The sequence below is a fragment of the Pleurodeles waltl genome, chromosome 1_2, assembly GCF_031143425.1.
Source record: "Pleurodeles waltl isolate 20211129_DDA chromosome 1_2, aPleWal1.hap1.20221129, whole genome shotgun sequence".
Taxonomy (NCBI): domain Eukaryota; kingdom Metazoa; phylum Chordata; class Amphibia; order Caudata; family Salamandridae; genus Pleurodeles; species Pleurodeles waltl.
Genome location: NC_090437.1, coordinates 1229735194 through 1229748503, shown reverse-complemented (window position 1 = coordinate 1229748503; position 13310 = coordinate 1229735194). Strand labels below are relative to the sequence as shown.

Here is a 13310-nt window from a genome sequence, read left to right as displayed (position 1 = left end):
AACGCAGTAACTTCGCACCAGATTTTGTATATGCGAACATTAGTCCTGCCAATCAAGGACTTTAATCCTTCCTGGTCTGCATATAGGTACAAAAGAGCCTGTACTTACCATCATGAAAGTTGGCTACACCTTCTGTACTGCTGCCCCATATTAGCAGCCGATACAAGACTATTAATAATTCCAGAATCTTTGGCTCGGGGGGCGCGGACTTGCATGGAGGCACCCAGTCTCTGTTTTTGACATTCGGCTGCTTGGGCCTTGGCTAGATGTGCAAAATACGTGACGATTCTCAGGTGGCTGCTAGCCCAGTCAGTGGGGACGGCCAGAACGGTGCATGTGGGGCCAAAGGAAACCTAAGCGCCCCTTGCTGAAAACAGAGACAAACAGTAACTCCTTCTTAACATGTTTTTGTTTTCCTCTTCCATTTCTTCCTTCCTTTCTTTTTAAATGTTACCAAATTTTAATGCAAATATTATCCACTGTGCTTTCTTGTAATAGTTTTAATTAACTGAACAATAAATTGCTACTGATGCCCAAAGATGGGGTACTTTTTTTTTTTTTTTTTTTATCTGGCAAGGTGTGGGAACTCTGGGTGCTTGGAGGTCAGCTTTGCACGTAACAGAACTTTTTTCACAAAAATGTGAGGAAAAGGGCATTTTGGGTAAGAAAACATAATAGTATCTCTGCATGTCACATCACTCTGGACTCCCATAGGTGTCTAGTCTTCAGAAAGTCTGGATCTGGTAGGTTTCCATGAGTGGCGACCGAGGCCAGGTGCAAATAATGCAGCTAACCACATCGTCAGAACGTGTGATTTTCTTTTTTTCTTTTTCTTAAAGTGTTGATGTTTGCTTCTTGCATATTTGGGACTTTCCAGTTGCATGTGACAGACCCATTCACAATCGTAGGGTAGGGTTTTTTTCACAAGAGAAATGCAAGAACACAGAACAATAGAACATTTGTTATTATCAAATACATTTCTCTTTATGTTTGGGTCCGAATGTAAGCCACTGTGCAACAAAGAGAACATTTTGCAAAATGCCCTTTGCTTCACAGGATATTATGGGTAACCCTAAACTCAGAGATGAATAGATAACCTCTATTCCTAAATTAATTATCTAGGGCACATATTAAAAATGCACATGCTTTCTTCATACAAATGTTTTATTCTTTAGATTTTACCATGTGAAATGGTGCATGATCATTACACAATAAAAAATTGAACTCAGTTTATGACTCTGAACATCGCATGTTTTTGGAAAACTAACACACGCTATATACCCCTGCAACTAGATGTGTCTGGTGGATGTAATAGTATGTTACTTCTGTAAATTGGTCATTGGGGTGAAAAAGTACAGATTAAAACACGGTCCTATTTTTTCCAACTTATTTTGTGTACATTTTGATTTCAATGATTAGTTTCATTAGGAAAACCATGGCCATGTATCCAATTAACTTGTCTCTGAATTCAGAATTGTCTACTTGTTTGAAACGTGTTGCATTCCATCCTTGGATTTCAAACCTCAAAATAGGTAGAAACTACAGAAAATAGTTGAAATGAACTAACACATTTTTTTTTAAAGCAGTTGTAATTTGTTTAGCGCTAGAAGAGGGTGATTTTAGCACATTTAAAAAACACCCACAAATTTGCTAGATTTTGGCTACTTTCTTTGTTCCCTCCAGACGAATCTACAAACCCTGGTTACTTATCAAATAAGAGAGAGGGCCCCACATACTAAGGGGACAGAGCACTGTTATAAACATTAATATCAACTCTCCCAGGGGAGATTTGATATTACCGTTGGTGAAAAAAAAAAGTCCACAAAATCATGGGTGAACACTACATGCTGCACAGGGGAACCCCATTATGGGATAACAGACAAATACTCATAGGCTGTACGGAGCCACGATGGAAACACTTCATAGCCAAAGGCATAAAAACGTTCAGCCATCTCCCCACAGGTGAATGGCTCCTAACCTTTGCTGAAACCCATGTTGAATTTCATCTGGAATTCACTCATTCTGGGACTTCCACAGACTCAGTCACTGCCTGACCGCCCTGCCCGATTACTCGCTGGCACCACTCCCTTACTCACCATATTACAAATTTTGCGGAAATGGGGGACACATAAGGGTACATTGTCAGTCATATAATACATACTCAATGATCATTCCTTCCCCTTCCCTACATCACAGCAGCCTAAAGACTGGTAGTCACAACACCTTCAAGGGGACTACACAGACGAGCATTGGTGTTACGTCATCTTGGGACATGATAAAGCTCTGAGGGGCGCCAAGCTGAAGTTGAACTACTATAAAATAGTGCTCAGATGGCAGTGGGCCCCGCAACTGCTCCACGCAGTTGTTCTCACACCAGGGCATCATGCTGAAGGCGCGCCTCTGTGGAGAGCGACAAGGTACATACTCTATGGGAATGCCCCTTCCTGAATCACTTTTGGCAGGAAGTATGGAAGGAAATGCTTAGGACACTAGGGACCCTCTGCACTTCTGCATGATAGCACAGACTATCCAGAGGTCACCCACCAGAAGCAAAGATGGTTTGCTACAGCGCTTTTGAAACTTTGCACAGTGCAACTACGGAGGGCCCCGGAACCCCCCGAACCTTCACGCGACCACATATGAAAAGGTGATCTATCGGGTCCAGGACCGGATTGAGAAATTCATCTTGGTCTGAGGCAATTTCATATCTCTAAGTAATACTCACACAGGGGAAACACAGGCCCGGAATGACCCAGACTCATTGACCACCACCCCCCAACATGGAGAACATCCCTAGTTAGCTCAGACCAATCTTGGTCACGAATGTCCTCACCTCCTTTAACAAGACCATCACATATAACCTCCCATGGCAGGAGAGCGGTACAGCCACAACCAGGAGGGAAAGAAAGAGCGATACCTGGGATTTCCAAAAGGGATGTTGTGGGGAGATGTTTTGAATGGTCTTCTGACGTCTGAGATGGAAAGAACTCTGGCCAAATTGGGTCTCAGATGCTTCAGTCTGAGTGAGGCAACACCAACTGTACTCGCCCCACTTACTTTATTTCTTCCATATTGTCATTGGTTTTTCATGTTTTTGAGCCTAGGACACAGATTTAGGTTACATACTGGGATGCGTTCATGACACGCTACGCTTCACCTGCCCATCCATTTTTTTTAATGTTCTTTCTTTAATAGAAAAATGTTATGGACAATGCTATACACTCATCTGAGTTGCATAAGTAACTTGAAACTTAACAGTGCACTATTATATATGATTACTTTTATGTCTAAAAAAACATCTACATACAACAGAGGTGCTCAGCAATGAGAGGGGCAGTGTTGTGATAGCAGACAACCTTTAAGGAGTTAAGTTACATTTTGATTCAGACCAAACATATATATCTAAAGTGTATAGCTATTTAATTTTCTGAAACCTGTATTTGCAAAAAATTTAAAATAATCTTATTTAAATGTATTGTAAACAATGGTGCTTTATTGATGTTTGTTTTTGTAGGTGTGCCGCCATATAAAGAACGGTGATGTCCTGTTACTAAATCGGCAGCCCACCCTGCACAGACCCTCCATCCAGGCCCACCGTGCCAGAGTCCTGCCTGGAGAGAAAGTTCTGCGGCTGCATTATGCCAACTGCAAGGCTTACAATGCTGACTTTGATGGTGATGAAATGAACGCTCACTTTCCGCAGAGCGAGCTGGGGCGGGCTGAAGCCTATACTTTGGCATGCACAGATGAACAGTATTTAGTTCCCAAGGCAAGTATTTTCTTGTTTTCACCTACTGATTCCCTGTTGAACTAACAGGCCCTTTGTAAAGTTGGACCAGCAAACATTACTATGGATGTTTCTTCTAAACCGAGAATATTGTGGATTGTGTGTTGTTGCCTTATGTTTTCCTTCATTATTCAAACAAGACCTCTACTTTTTATTTATATTTAGCTTCCACATCTACCATTCCCGTTAAAGCGCAAAAAAGAAGTGCTTTGTGATGGTTAGACTAAGCTGGATATCTGCCTCAATACCTCCTCTGCTGCTGCACAATTAACTTATAATTCAGCAGCTTAATTTCTGTTTGAACTTAAAAGATGGAACCACATATCCAGCCATCTTATTTTTCTGTATTGCTTCTTGGCGGTTGAATGGGCCATTTTTAGGGGTCTTTTTTTAAGTCATGGAGCCTTCTCTGACCTTGGCTCTACCTTTGTTCTTAGATAGAGCATACGTTTTTTGCCAGAGCTGAAACTCTGAGGTTGCCTTTGACCAAACTTCTGATAGTCTCCAAAGTGCATCACTGTCAAATGGGTAGCTTATCCTTCCTGATGCTTGCAGCCACACAGTGTCATATAACTGAGCGATCAAAAAACTGTGATTGTCTCCTTTAAGCTGTAATTAGAGGTCACTAATGTGTATCCGATGCCTCTTCTATTTTATCAATATAGTCTGGGGATGCCCTTTTTCTGAGCATTGGCACACTTTAGAACACTTCTTAATGAATACACCAATAATGATACTAATAGTTATTGTGACATGGCACCCTCATTTCTCACCTACACAGCATTTCAAAGAGATCAGAGATCAAGCCTTCAATTTGATGTATTAATTTATATGGAGACAGTGTGCTGAATGTCAATAATAGACTTACATTTTCTTATACCGGTTTGCTTATGGTGTTCTGTACCACCTAGTGATTATTGATTTGGTGTTTTGGCACGCAGAAGTAAAGTTAGTTGGTGCAGAGTTGATAGAATTACCTTTGGTTGGAAAGAACAGGAGCATATTTAAGAGTGTGAAAATTGAGTAGTGGGGTATGCCGGTCACATATTTAATGTGGGCAATGAATATAATTTCTGATTTGAGGTTGAATAGAAGGTGTTTGACCTTGATAACTGGGCGATTTACAGGCTAAGAAGTGGATGAGAGTGATTTACAGGGAGGTTTAGTAGTCTTTGGTGTTGCTGAATAGAAGTTCTGTTTTGGTACAACTTAATTTCAATACACACTCTAGTAGCTGTCTAAATATATTTGAGTCCTTATGTCAGACTTTCCCATTGGTTTCTCCATAGATTCAGTGAATTTTCATCCGTATGGGAGGTGGACCGGAAAGAATGACGTTTTTAACCTCTGATATAAATTAGATAGACCAACTAAGGAGGGAGCTGTTCATAATTTGTGCTGCTTTGGAGAGGTTTGCATCTCTCTGGTGATAAAGGTCATATTGAGCTCTTGCCATAAGAAGGCACGCACTTGTCGTTACTTTAAGAGCTTTAACCCAGGCTTTGATTGAGTGTCTGTCAGTTTCATCATCCATCCAGAAGGTGTATTGTAGATGGTTGAAGAAGCTTTAATTGTAGAGCTGATTCTAGCGCTTGGAAGGCATTGGTTGTTTATGAATGTTGGATTTGGTTGTATGGTGAATTTATTGTTGATGGTTGTTTTAGTGAGTCTGGTTTACTTTGAGAGAGACCACAGATGTTCTCTCTTTGTATGGCTACTTGAAGAAGTGAGATGTTAACTAGTGAAGTTGGCATTAGTGCAGGCTTTGAAGACTTTGATGAAGCTTGATGGTGCCAGGTAGCAAGGTGTGAATCTTGCCAGAGTAGCCATGCCATCCTCCCTCGCCCATTACAAAAGCATAACCTTCACGTTTTTTTCAATTAAAGTATTGATGTTTTGTGACCCTGTTAAAAAATGACTATTGCTGACTTTGTTAGTCAAGCTGTGTTGACCTGTTGACTGGATCACGATTTTGAATAGCTTAAGGACTATATTTATTTTGTTTTGGTTCTGTTCTGAAGGGACTATTATGTACAATTTCAGGTTGTGTTTTTGTCATTGCCAAGTGATTCAGTCCTGTTGCACCAATTGTTTTTCTTTTTGGAGAGTGCCTTGGAGTTTAATAGTTTCTGCAATTTGTATTATGAAAGAATTAAATTGAGTACAACAGATAAGTTTGACAGTACTGTGATTTTGTTGGGGTAGGTTTGTACTGTTGGGAGAGTGATATGGTTTATCTTTTTTACAGAGCTGGTCCAGTGGGTGCTTGTCAAGAAACGTTATAAAATGGTGTTAATAAGAGAATTGCAGAGTAGTCCATCCATAGGTTTGTGTGTAGGGCTGATTGTTGATCTGAGGCTTTTAGTCAAGTATTTAAATATGGCAGATGAACGCATCTCCTCCACCTGCTTCCTCACGCTTACAATGCTTTGGAAAATCTTCAAGTGGATCCCGGCCACTATGAGAAGAACAGCCATGAAGTCCCTCATCACCAGCTGCCTGGACTACGGCAATCCACTTTACGCAGGAACCTCATCACACCTCACGAAACAACTCCAAGTCATCCAGAATTCAGCAGGCAGACTCTTCCTGGACCTCCCTAGACATCTTTCCCCATCTACGGAACCTCCACTGGCTGCCTATAAACAAGCTCTGCCAATTGAAGATCCTGACCTACGCATACAAGGCCCTGCGCAACTTAGGACCATCCGGCTTAACCACCGACTGAACTTCCACCAACCCCCCAGGCACTTTTGAGCTGCAGCACTCTCACTCACTCACTCACACCCCCGCAGCTCCTACGGAGGATGCACCCTCTCCTTTATCTCAGCCAAAGTCTGGACCAGCCTCCCATCCCACCTGAGAACATCTCTTCCCTTTCTGGACACCAGAAAGGGACTCAAGACCTGGATATTCGACTAGATCTCAGCAGTATCTCAGTGCCTGGATACCCTCATGGGTGACAAGTGCGCTATACGGATCCATTGATTGATTGACCTTTGACAGTGTTTTAGAATGCCAAGGAATTTGGTGTTTTTTAATGCAGCAGCAGATTTAAGTTTGAAATCTGAGATCAGCTATCAAGGTGTATGGTTTGAGGGATAAGAGTTACAGGAAGATTTTTTCCATGAAAGTTGGTGGTGTGTGCAATGAGGGTTTGGTATGAATATATCTCTTGTAGTAGGTCAGCTAAGATTGTGGTAATGCCACCCTGGTGGGCACTAATTCACATTTTGGACACAAAGGAATTTTATAGGTTAAAATTCAACATCTCCTCAATTAGTAGATTAATGGATGGGCTTTAGAACAGGTGGTTGCAGTATTTAACTCTCTGTAAATACAGTATTAGCTATTGTTTGTCCCACCGACGGTAGCTGGCATGCCACAAATTCCATTGAGAGTTATCCATGCCACTGACCATAACCTCACATATGCCCCCAGAGAAAGGGTTCATTACAGGGATGGCCACCGATGGTCACCAGTCCCAGTGTTCTGCTGCTGCTTTGGGTGTGTATGTGGTACTTGACTAGCGCAGAACCAGCCGAAAAGCAGCAGAGCACTGAACATGGTAGCAGACAAGTGAATGGAGGAGTAAATAGGTTATAAAATCGGTGGTGGAATTACTACATTGTCTTGATGCCAGGGTTTTGCTGCTTATCACCAATACCTCTAATATCAGTGACAGATATTGGCAATGTTTGTTAATGGCTTTGACAAGAAGTGTAACATGTACATATACATTTTCCCCTTCCTCATACTCAACTAGCATATTTACCTGCTTTATGTCTCCTAGGATGGAAAGCCACTGGCAGGTTTGATTCAAGATCACATGGTTTCTGGTACGAGCATGACAATTCGAGGATGCTTCTTTTCAAGAGATCAGTACATGGCTCTGGTTTACCGAGGACTGACTGACAAGAAGGGGCGTGTAAAAATGCTGGCCCCTGCTATTCTGAAACCATTTCCTCTATGGACAGGAAAACAGGTAATACCAAAATGTCCTTAGAGTTTGCAGATGTTAATCCTTTTATTGTATCTGGAAGTGCTGTGTTGTAATTAATATACTTCAAAGATGTTTATATTGTTTATATTATTCAACATTATGTCTTAGCAAGTTTTGTGTCAAAATAATTGTACTGAACAGGGCAGCAGTGAGATGCTAGGCATGTGTTTCTATTGTGGGGACTACACATCTTTAAATTGTGTTGCCATGATATAATGCCCATGTGATCTTTGTGCTTTGGGGTGGGTGTATGGGTCTCAGACGATTGAAAAGGACCACTGTGCACTTTGGAGGACAGATGATATTTTCCTTTCTCTTCTTGGGGGGGGGGGGGGGGGGGGAGGGGGGGGGGGCAGGGCGCAGATACTGCCACAAGTGCCGCCAGTGCCTTCAACATGACCCCTGTTCCTCCTACACCTCTGGTTGTCACCCCACTGTTACCAGCCCTGGCACCTTGGGCTGTCAATGCATTCCTATCTGCTTTTCTTCATTTTGACAAAACATGCTCATGGCCTTGCTCTCTCTAGGCCAGTTCCTGTGTTGGCTGATACTGAGCACTTTGATGATAGGTAGGGGCTACGGCCTGTAGAATCATCCCTCACATTGTGTCCATAAGGTACTCTAATTAGAGCAAGACCTTGGGGATGTTTTGAAGCTCATTTCTGTGATGGAGGATGAATTAATTGAGCTTTTTGGACCTTTGGGTCTCCCTCCTGGTCACTGGTAAGTACTCAACAGGCTTATACATTTGACAGTTACTGGCCTTCTTACTCTTCAACAGAGGATTCTCATAGTCATGTTGGTGGTAGAAACGTCCTGACAGGGCATTCCTCCCTAGCAAGATTTGGCCTAAAACATACTCCTTAGAAGGATTTGTTGTGTACTTCTCTCTTTTGAGTTAGATATTAGTTTGTGGCTCTTTTCACATTGAACTAAGCTGATAGGGAGGTGGAGTTTACTCTGTACAAAGAACATACTGCCTTGACTGTTAGTACTAGAATAGGTCTCTGACTGTTATTCACTGTCTGTTGTTATTATGTGGCAAATCCGGTTTCACTGTTGCCCTTCCTCAATTCCCAGTCTTGAAGAAGACCCATAGTTTTCCACATCTTAGGTGTAAATTTTCCAGGCCTTGTTTTCATTTGTGATGGAGGTGGAAGTTGGACTTCGCCTATGCAGATCGAGCCAATCTGCCCTTTTCGTCCGGTTCACAGTGTTCTTTATTTTTGGTCTCCTAGTTCCTACGTTAGCTCTCCAAAACCACTTGACACTTTGGGAAGGCTACAGTTTACAGCCTTTTAGGGACAGAATGTGATCAGTATAGGTCCCCGGATCTCTCTCAAGACTTTTTGGCTTGTCTGTTTCCATTACTTCAGACCCCCTGGCCCAAGGAGCGTTAACTGGATCACAAGAATGTGGCCATCATCCCCGCTGCCAAGGATGAGTAGGGGATGGGATGTATGCTTTCTTCTTTGTGATAAATCTTTGGGGGAATTCCACTTGATTGTTGACTTCTGAGTATTTCTTGGTTTGTCACACCAATTGCTTTTTGAATGTTAACCCGTAAGAAGATTTTTCTGATGTTCTTCTTGGTGGTTTCTGTACCTGCCATGGACATGTTTGATGGTTGCTTTCATATCTCCTTCCTGATCCACTGGAGTTCATGGGTGTTGCAGGAAAGCACAACTTTTTTTATGACATGGTTGGTCCCCACCTTTCGCCTGGCTTCTGATGTGACCTTTGACTATTTATGTACTGGATCCCTGCTAAACAGGTCCCCAGAGCCAGATCTATTCCCCAAAACTACACAGTTGTTTAGCTACCACTGTAAATCCCTAGTTAATGGTACCCCTAGTACCTAGGGCCTGGGGTACTAAGGAAGGTCTCTGAGGACTGCAGCACCAATTGTGCCATCCTCTGGGTCCCCTCACCTAACCCACACAATGCTTCCATTGCAGACTGCGTCTGTTGGTGGAGGCTAAATTGAAAACACGACCTGTCACACGCACCTGCATGCCAGGTTCCCTATCACTGCTTGTGCCAGGTGTAAGTCACCCCTAAATCTGGGTGCATCCAGGCACATGTGAGGGCATATATGCATGAGCAGATATGGCCCGCTCTGTCTTTGTCGATTCTGAGACATAGTGCTGGACACTGGTCATTACAAGTTCCCCAACTACATGATACCTTCTTTGAAATCTGGGATATTTGGTATCAAACACCTCACAATAATAAACCCTCACTAACCTCAGAGATGGATTTATTAATAAATGCACACATAGGGCACCGTATAGGTGGCTCCTGAAAATCTACCCAGCTACTGGTTTGTTCACTGACTGGTACAAACCAGTGCAGCCACCCTAGACTTCTGGCCCCCTGAGGTGAGGGCCAAGGCTCTCGGAGGCCCAGAACAAAGGCCTGCCCTTGGTGGAGGTGATAACGCCTCATCCAGAGCAGGATGGAAATTCCAAGGCAGGGAGCTTCAAAGGCCTTGCCGCCTTTTGAAATGCAACCCAGGGTTCTCGAGATGGTGGAGATAAACAATCCTTCCGTCCTGACCCTACTTTTGGTGGCACACATGCGGGAAAATTAGTTAAATTAGGAGGAGCACCCACTTCATATCAATCCCAACCCTAAAGTGGCCGAGCTAAAGTGGACACTACTTTTTAAATTCCTCCATCTTGCTTGGAAGGAATTAGGCCACTAGGCGTAGGGTTAATCCCACTTCCCAGCGGAAGTGGTCATAAGAAGGGTGCCGACAATCTAAAAGGTGGTCAGTCCATTGGCTACCCCCTGGCAGTCCCTGTAGCCCCCCTCAATTGAGTATTTAGGTGGCACCCCTGAACCCCAGAACTCAGATCCTGAATACTTACGAAGAAGAACAAAGAAGTGTCGACCCCGCAGAGGAAGAGTAAGAAGAAGCAGCTGGTATCAGCCCTTCTGACCTGCCTACTAACCTCACAAGACTCAGCTGCAGCTTCAAGAAACCCAGGAAGCCAGTCTGCCTTCTAAAAAGACTCAGCCTCCCATGAGCAGTGGACCTGCTCAGCGACAAAGTATCCAACAAGGCCTCTGCAGCCTGGAAATGCGGCACCTAAATTGACCTCTGCACCTGACGACCTTTACCCGGTGAGAAGCCCGCCAACAGTGCCAGCAGGGCTCCCCAGCTGTCCTGAGCCTTAGTCCATCTGAATGTAACCCCTCCTGGACTCAATCAAGTTGCCTGCAGCCCCTGAATGCAGGCCCCCTCTCCACCAGATTGGTGGTGAGAGAAAAACCTGACACCTATAGCAACCACTGCACCCGTGACCCCTGACACCAGCTGAGGTGGGTCATCTGTGCCAACAACGTACCCCGACTCCTGAGAGCTCGAGTCCACCCTGGGTCCGCAGCCTCAGCTCACAGGACCCTCTGTCCGCGTGTGCTCCTGGACGAGAAAACGTGACACCAAAAGACACCCCTGCTTCCATCGCCCCTGGGCACAGGAGAAGAGGACCAAAGGTGTATCCATGTCCCCGAGCACCCCAGGTCTCCTACCTACCTGTTTTTTGTCCCCGATTGGCATTCCAGCCAGAGCCTGCAGCCTGTTTGTTCCAGGGTCAATCTCCCATAGAAAACCATTGGGCACCCGACACCTTACTGCACCTCTGCACCCGGCTGCCTAAGTGCCGCCCAGTGTGACCTGTTTGTGTGGTTCTGAACAGTGCCCAGTACTTACCTTAGCTCCCTGAGGTTGGCTTTGTAAGTCGTTAACCTTGTGTTTGCTGATCATTGTTTTTCCTCCATAGGATAAGATTGAGAGAACTCTGAAAATTGCACTGTCTATATTTGAAACTGCAAAGTGTTTATGCTTAAAAGTCTACTTACCTGATTACGTAGTTCTTGGGTTTGCAACATATATAAAAATAATTATTTTTCTAATTGGTCTCACATTCATTATTTGAGTATGTGTCTCATTTATTGCCTCTGTGAGTATAATAAATGCTTACTCCTACCCTCTGATAAGCCTAACTGCACGTCGACACTACCACAAATAGAGCATTAGTCCAATCTGCTTTTGCCTCTGCAATACCAACGGGGGGTCCACTGGACTCTGCACAGTGTACTTCATTTTAGTGCTCTTTATAGAGAGCGAGCCTCCTACAGTTTTGCTGTCTCAATTGTGCGTTATGCGTTTCTTGTCTTCCCATGGGCTCTAGACTTCTCAAAGGGTGTTCAGCAGTGTGCTGCCTTCCTTGGGAGCCTCCTACATGGAAAGAGTTTTCACATCTTTCCATGCTGCCTTGTCTGGGTAGCATTGGCTGACAGTGGTACTCAGTAGTTCTACTGCGTTGTGGGGAATTCTTAGTATATTTAATTCCCACCTTTTTTCCCCGCTCTGTATATAAGTTTTTTGGTAGGCTATTGATTGTCCGGCTTTTTCTTCACCCTTCTTTTCTGGTAACTTTTTTCTTCATTTCTGCATGCCTGCTCTACTCGGATGTGGCTATAGACTCAGTGGGAATTGACCTTCTCTGTTTCAGTGGTTTGCTGGACCCCTCCCTTGATTCCCTCCTCCCACTATGGCCACTATACCTGCTCCTTGCGGCTCATTGGCTGTCAGTGTGCTTTTCTCTAGAAGTTTCCAGTGTCTCTGGAGATCTCCCATGCTCAGCAGCGAGGCCTGACAGCTGTAACCCTCTGACCAAGAGTAGAGCTTGTCTCTCGATGCTGCTGCTTGTGTGAGTGAGTGAGTGTCTGGCCGGAGGGTTTGGGTCCGACATCTGTGATGGTCTCGGAATGAGGCGACCCGGACCTCCAACGAGAGGACCAGTCTGTTGGGGGTATTTTGGCTGCAGGTGGGCTCTGAAGAGGAGCTCCATGCCTGGGACCCTCTGGTTCTGCCCCAGGCCTGAGCAGTGCTCGGCTTTGTTGACTGCCTGTGACGTAAATGAGAAATGTATGTTTTACTGTTCATTTGTGGTGGCCATATCTATTCGTCAAGAAATAAAGCCGATCTTAGATAACTGTTACTCCTAATGTTTCCGAATGTATGACGTCTTGAGGTTTTTTTCAAGATATATTGATTATTTAGCTGTTTCCCTCACGCTGCTGTATTTATGAAGCCTGTAAATAGAGACGGGTTATTACCCAGTTAAATGGCACTTATTCGAGTGATTGGTACAATAAAAATAGGCGGCGGTCCTGTAATATTTCAACTGAAGCTCAAATTACGCCGCCCTCCGTGTCTGGTGCGTTAACCGCATAATTGATTCTAATTGGTCTGACTGCATTAGCACCAGGTGCACCAGTTTGTCTCGTTTCCTCCCACTCCTCGCATTTCACTTGATGGACGGTGCGCCTTGAAGCATACGTAATCCTTTCATACAAGTGCTTCCAGTGGGGCTTTACCATTGTCTGAATGGCCCTTGCAAACCCACCAAGGGGCTTTAAAATAAAGCTTGCATTTGATAATTCGCTGGTTGATCCCTGAGCCCGTCTAGCCCCAGTTAATTTCTTCATTGGTTTACTGCTTGGAGG

General features: G+C 44.1%; 1 protein-coding gene across 1 annotated transcript in view; it reads left to right on the top strand.

Moving 5' to 3' along the window:
• POLR1A (RNA polymerase I subunit A) overlaps positions 1-13310 on the top strand; it is a 361957-nt gene that overhangs the window by 171294 nt on the left and 177353 nt on the right. The window contains exons 13-14 of the mRNA XM_069204279.1: positions 3515-3769; positions 7581-7772. Of these exons, the coding sequence (XP_069060380.1) occupies positions 3515-3769; positions 7581-7772 (447 nt within the window). The remainder of the gene's footprint in view (positions 1-3514; positions 3770-7580; positions 7773-13310) is intronic.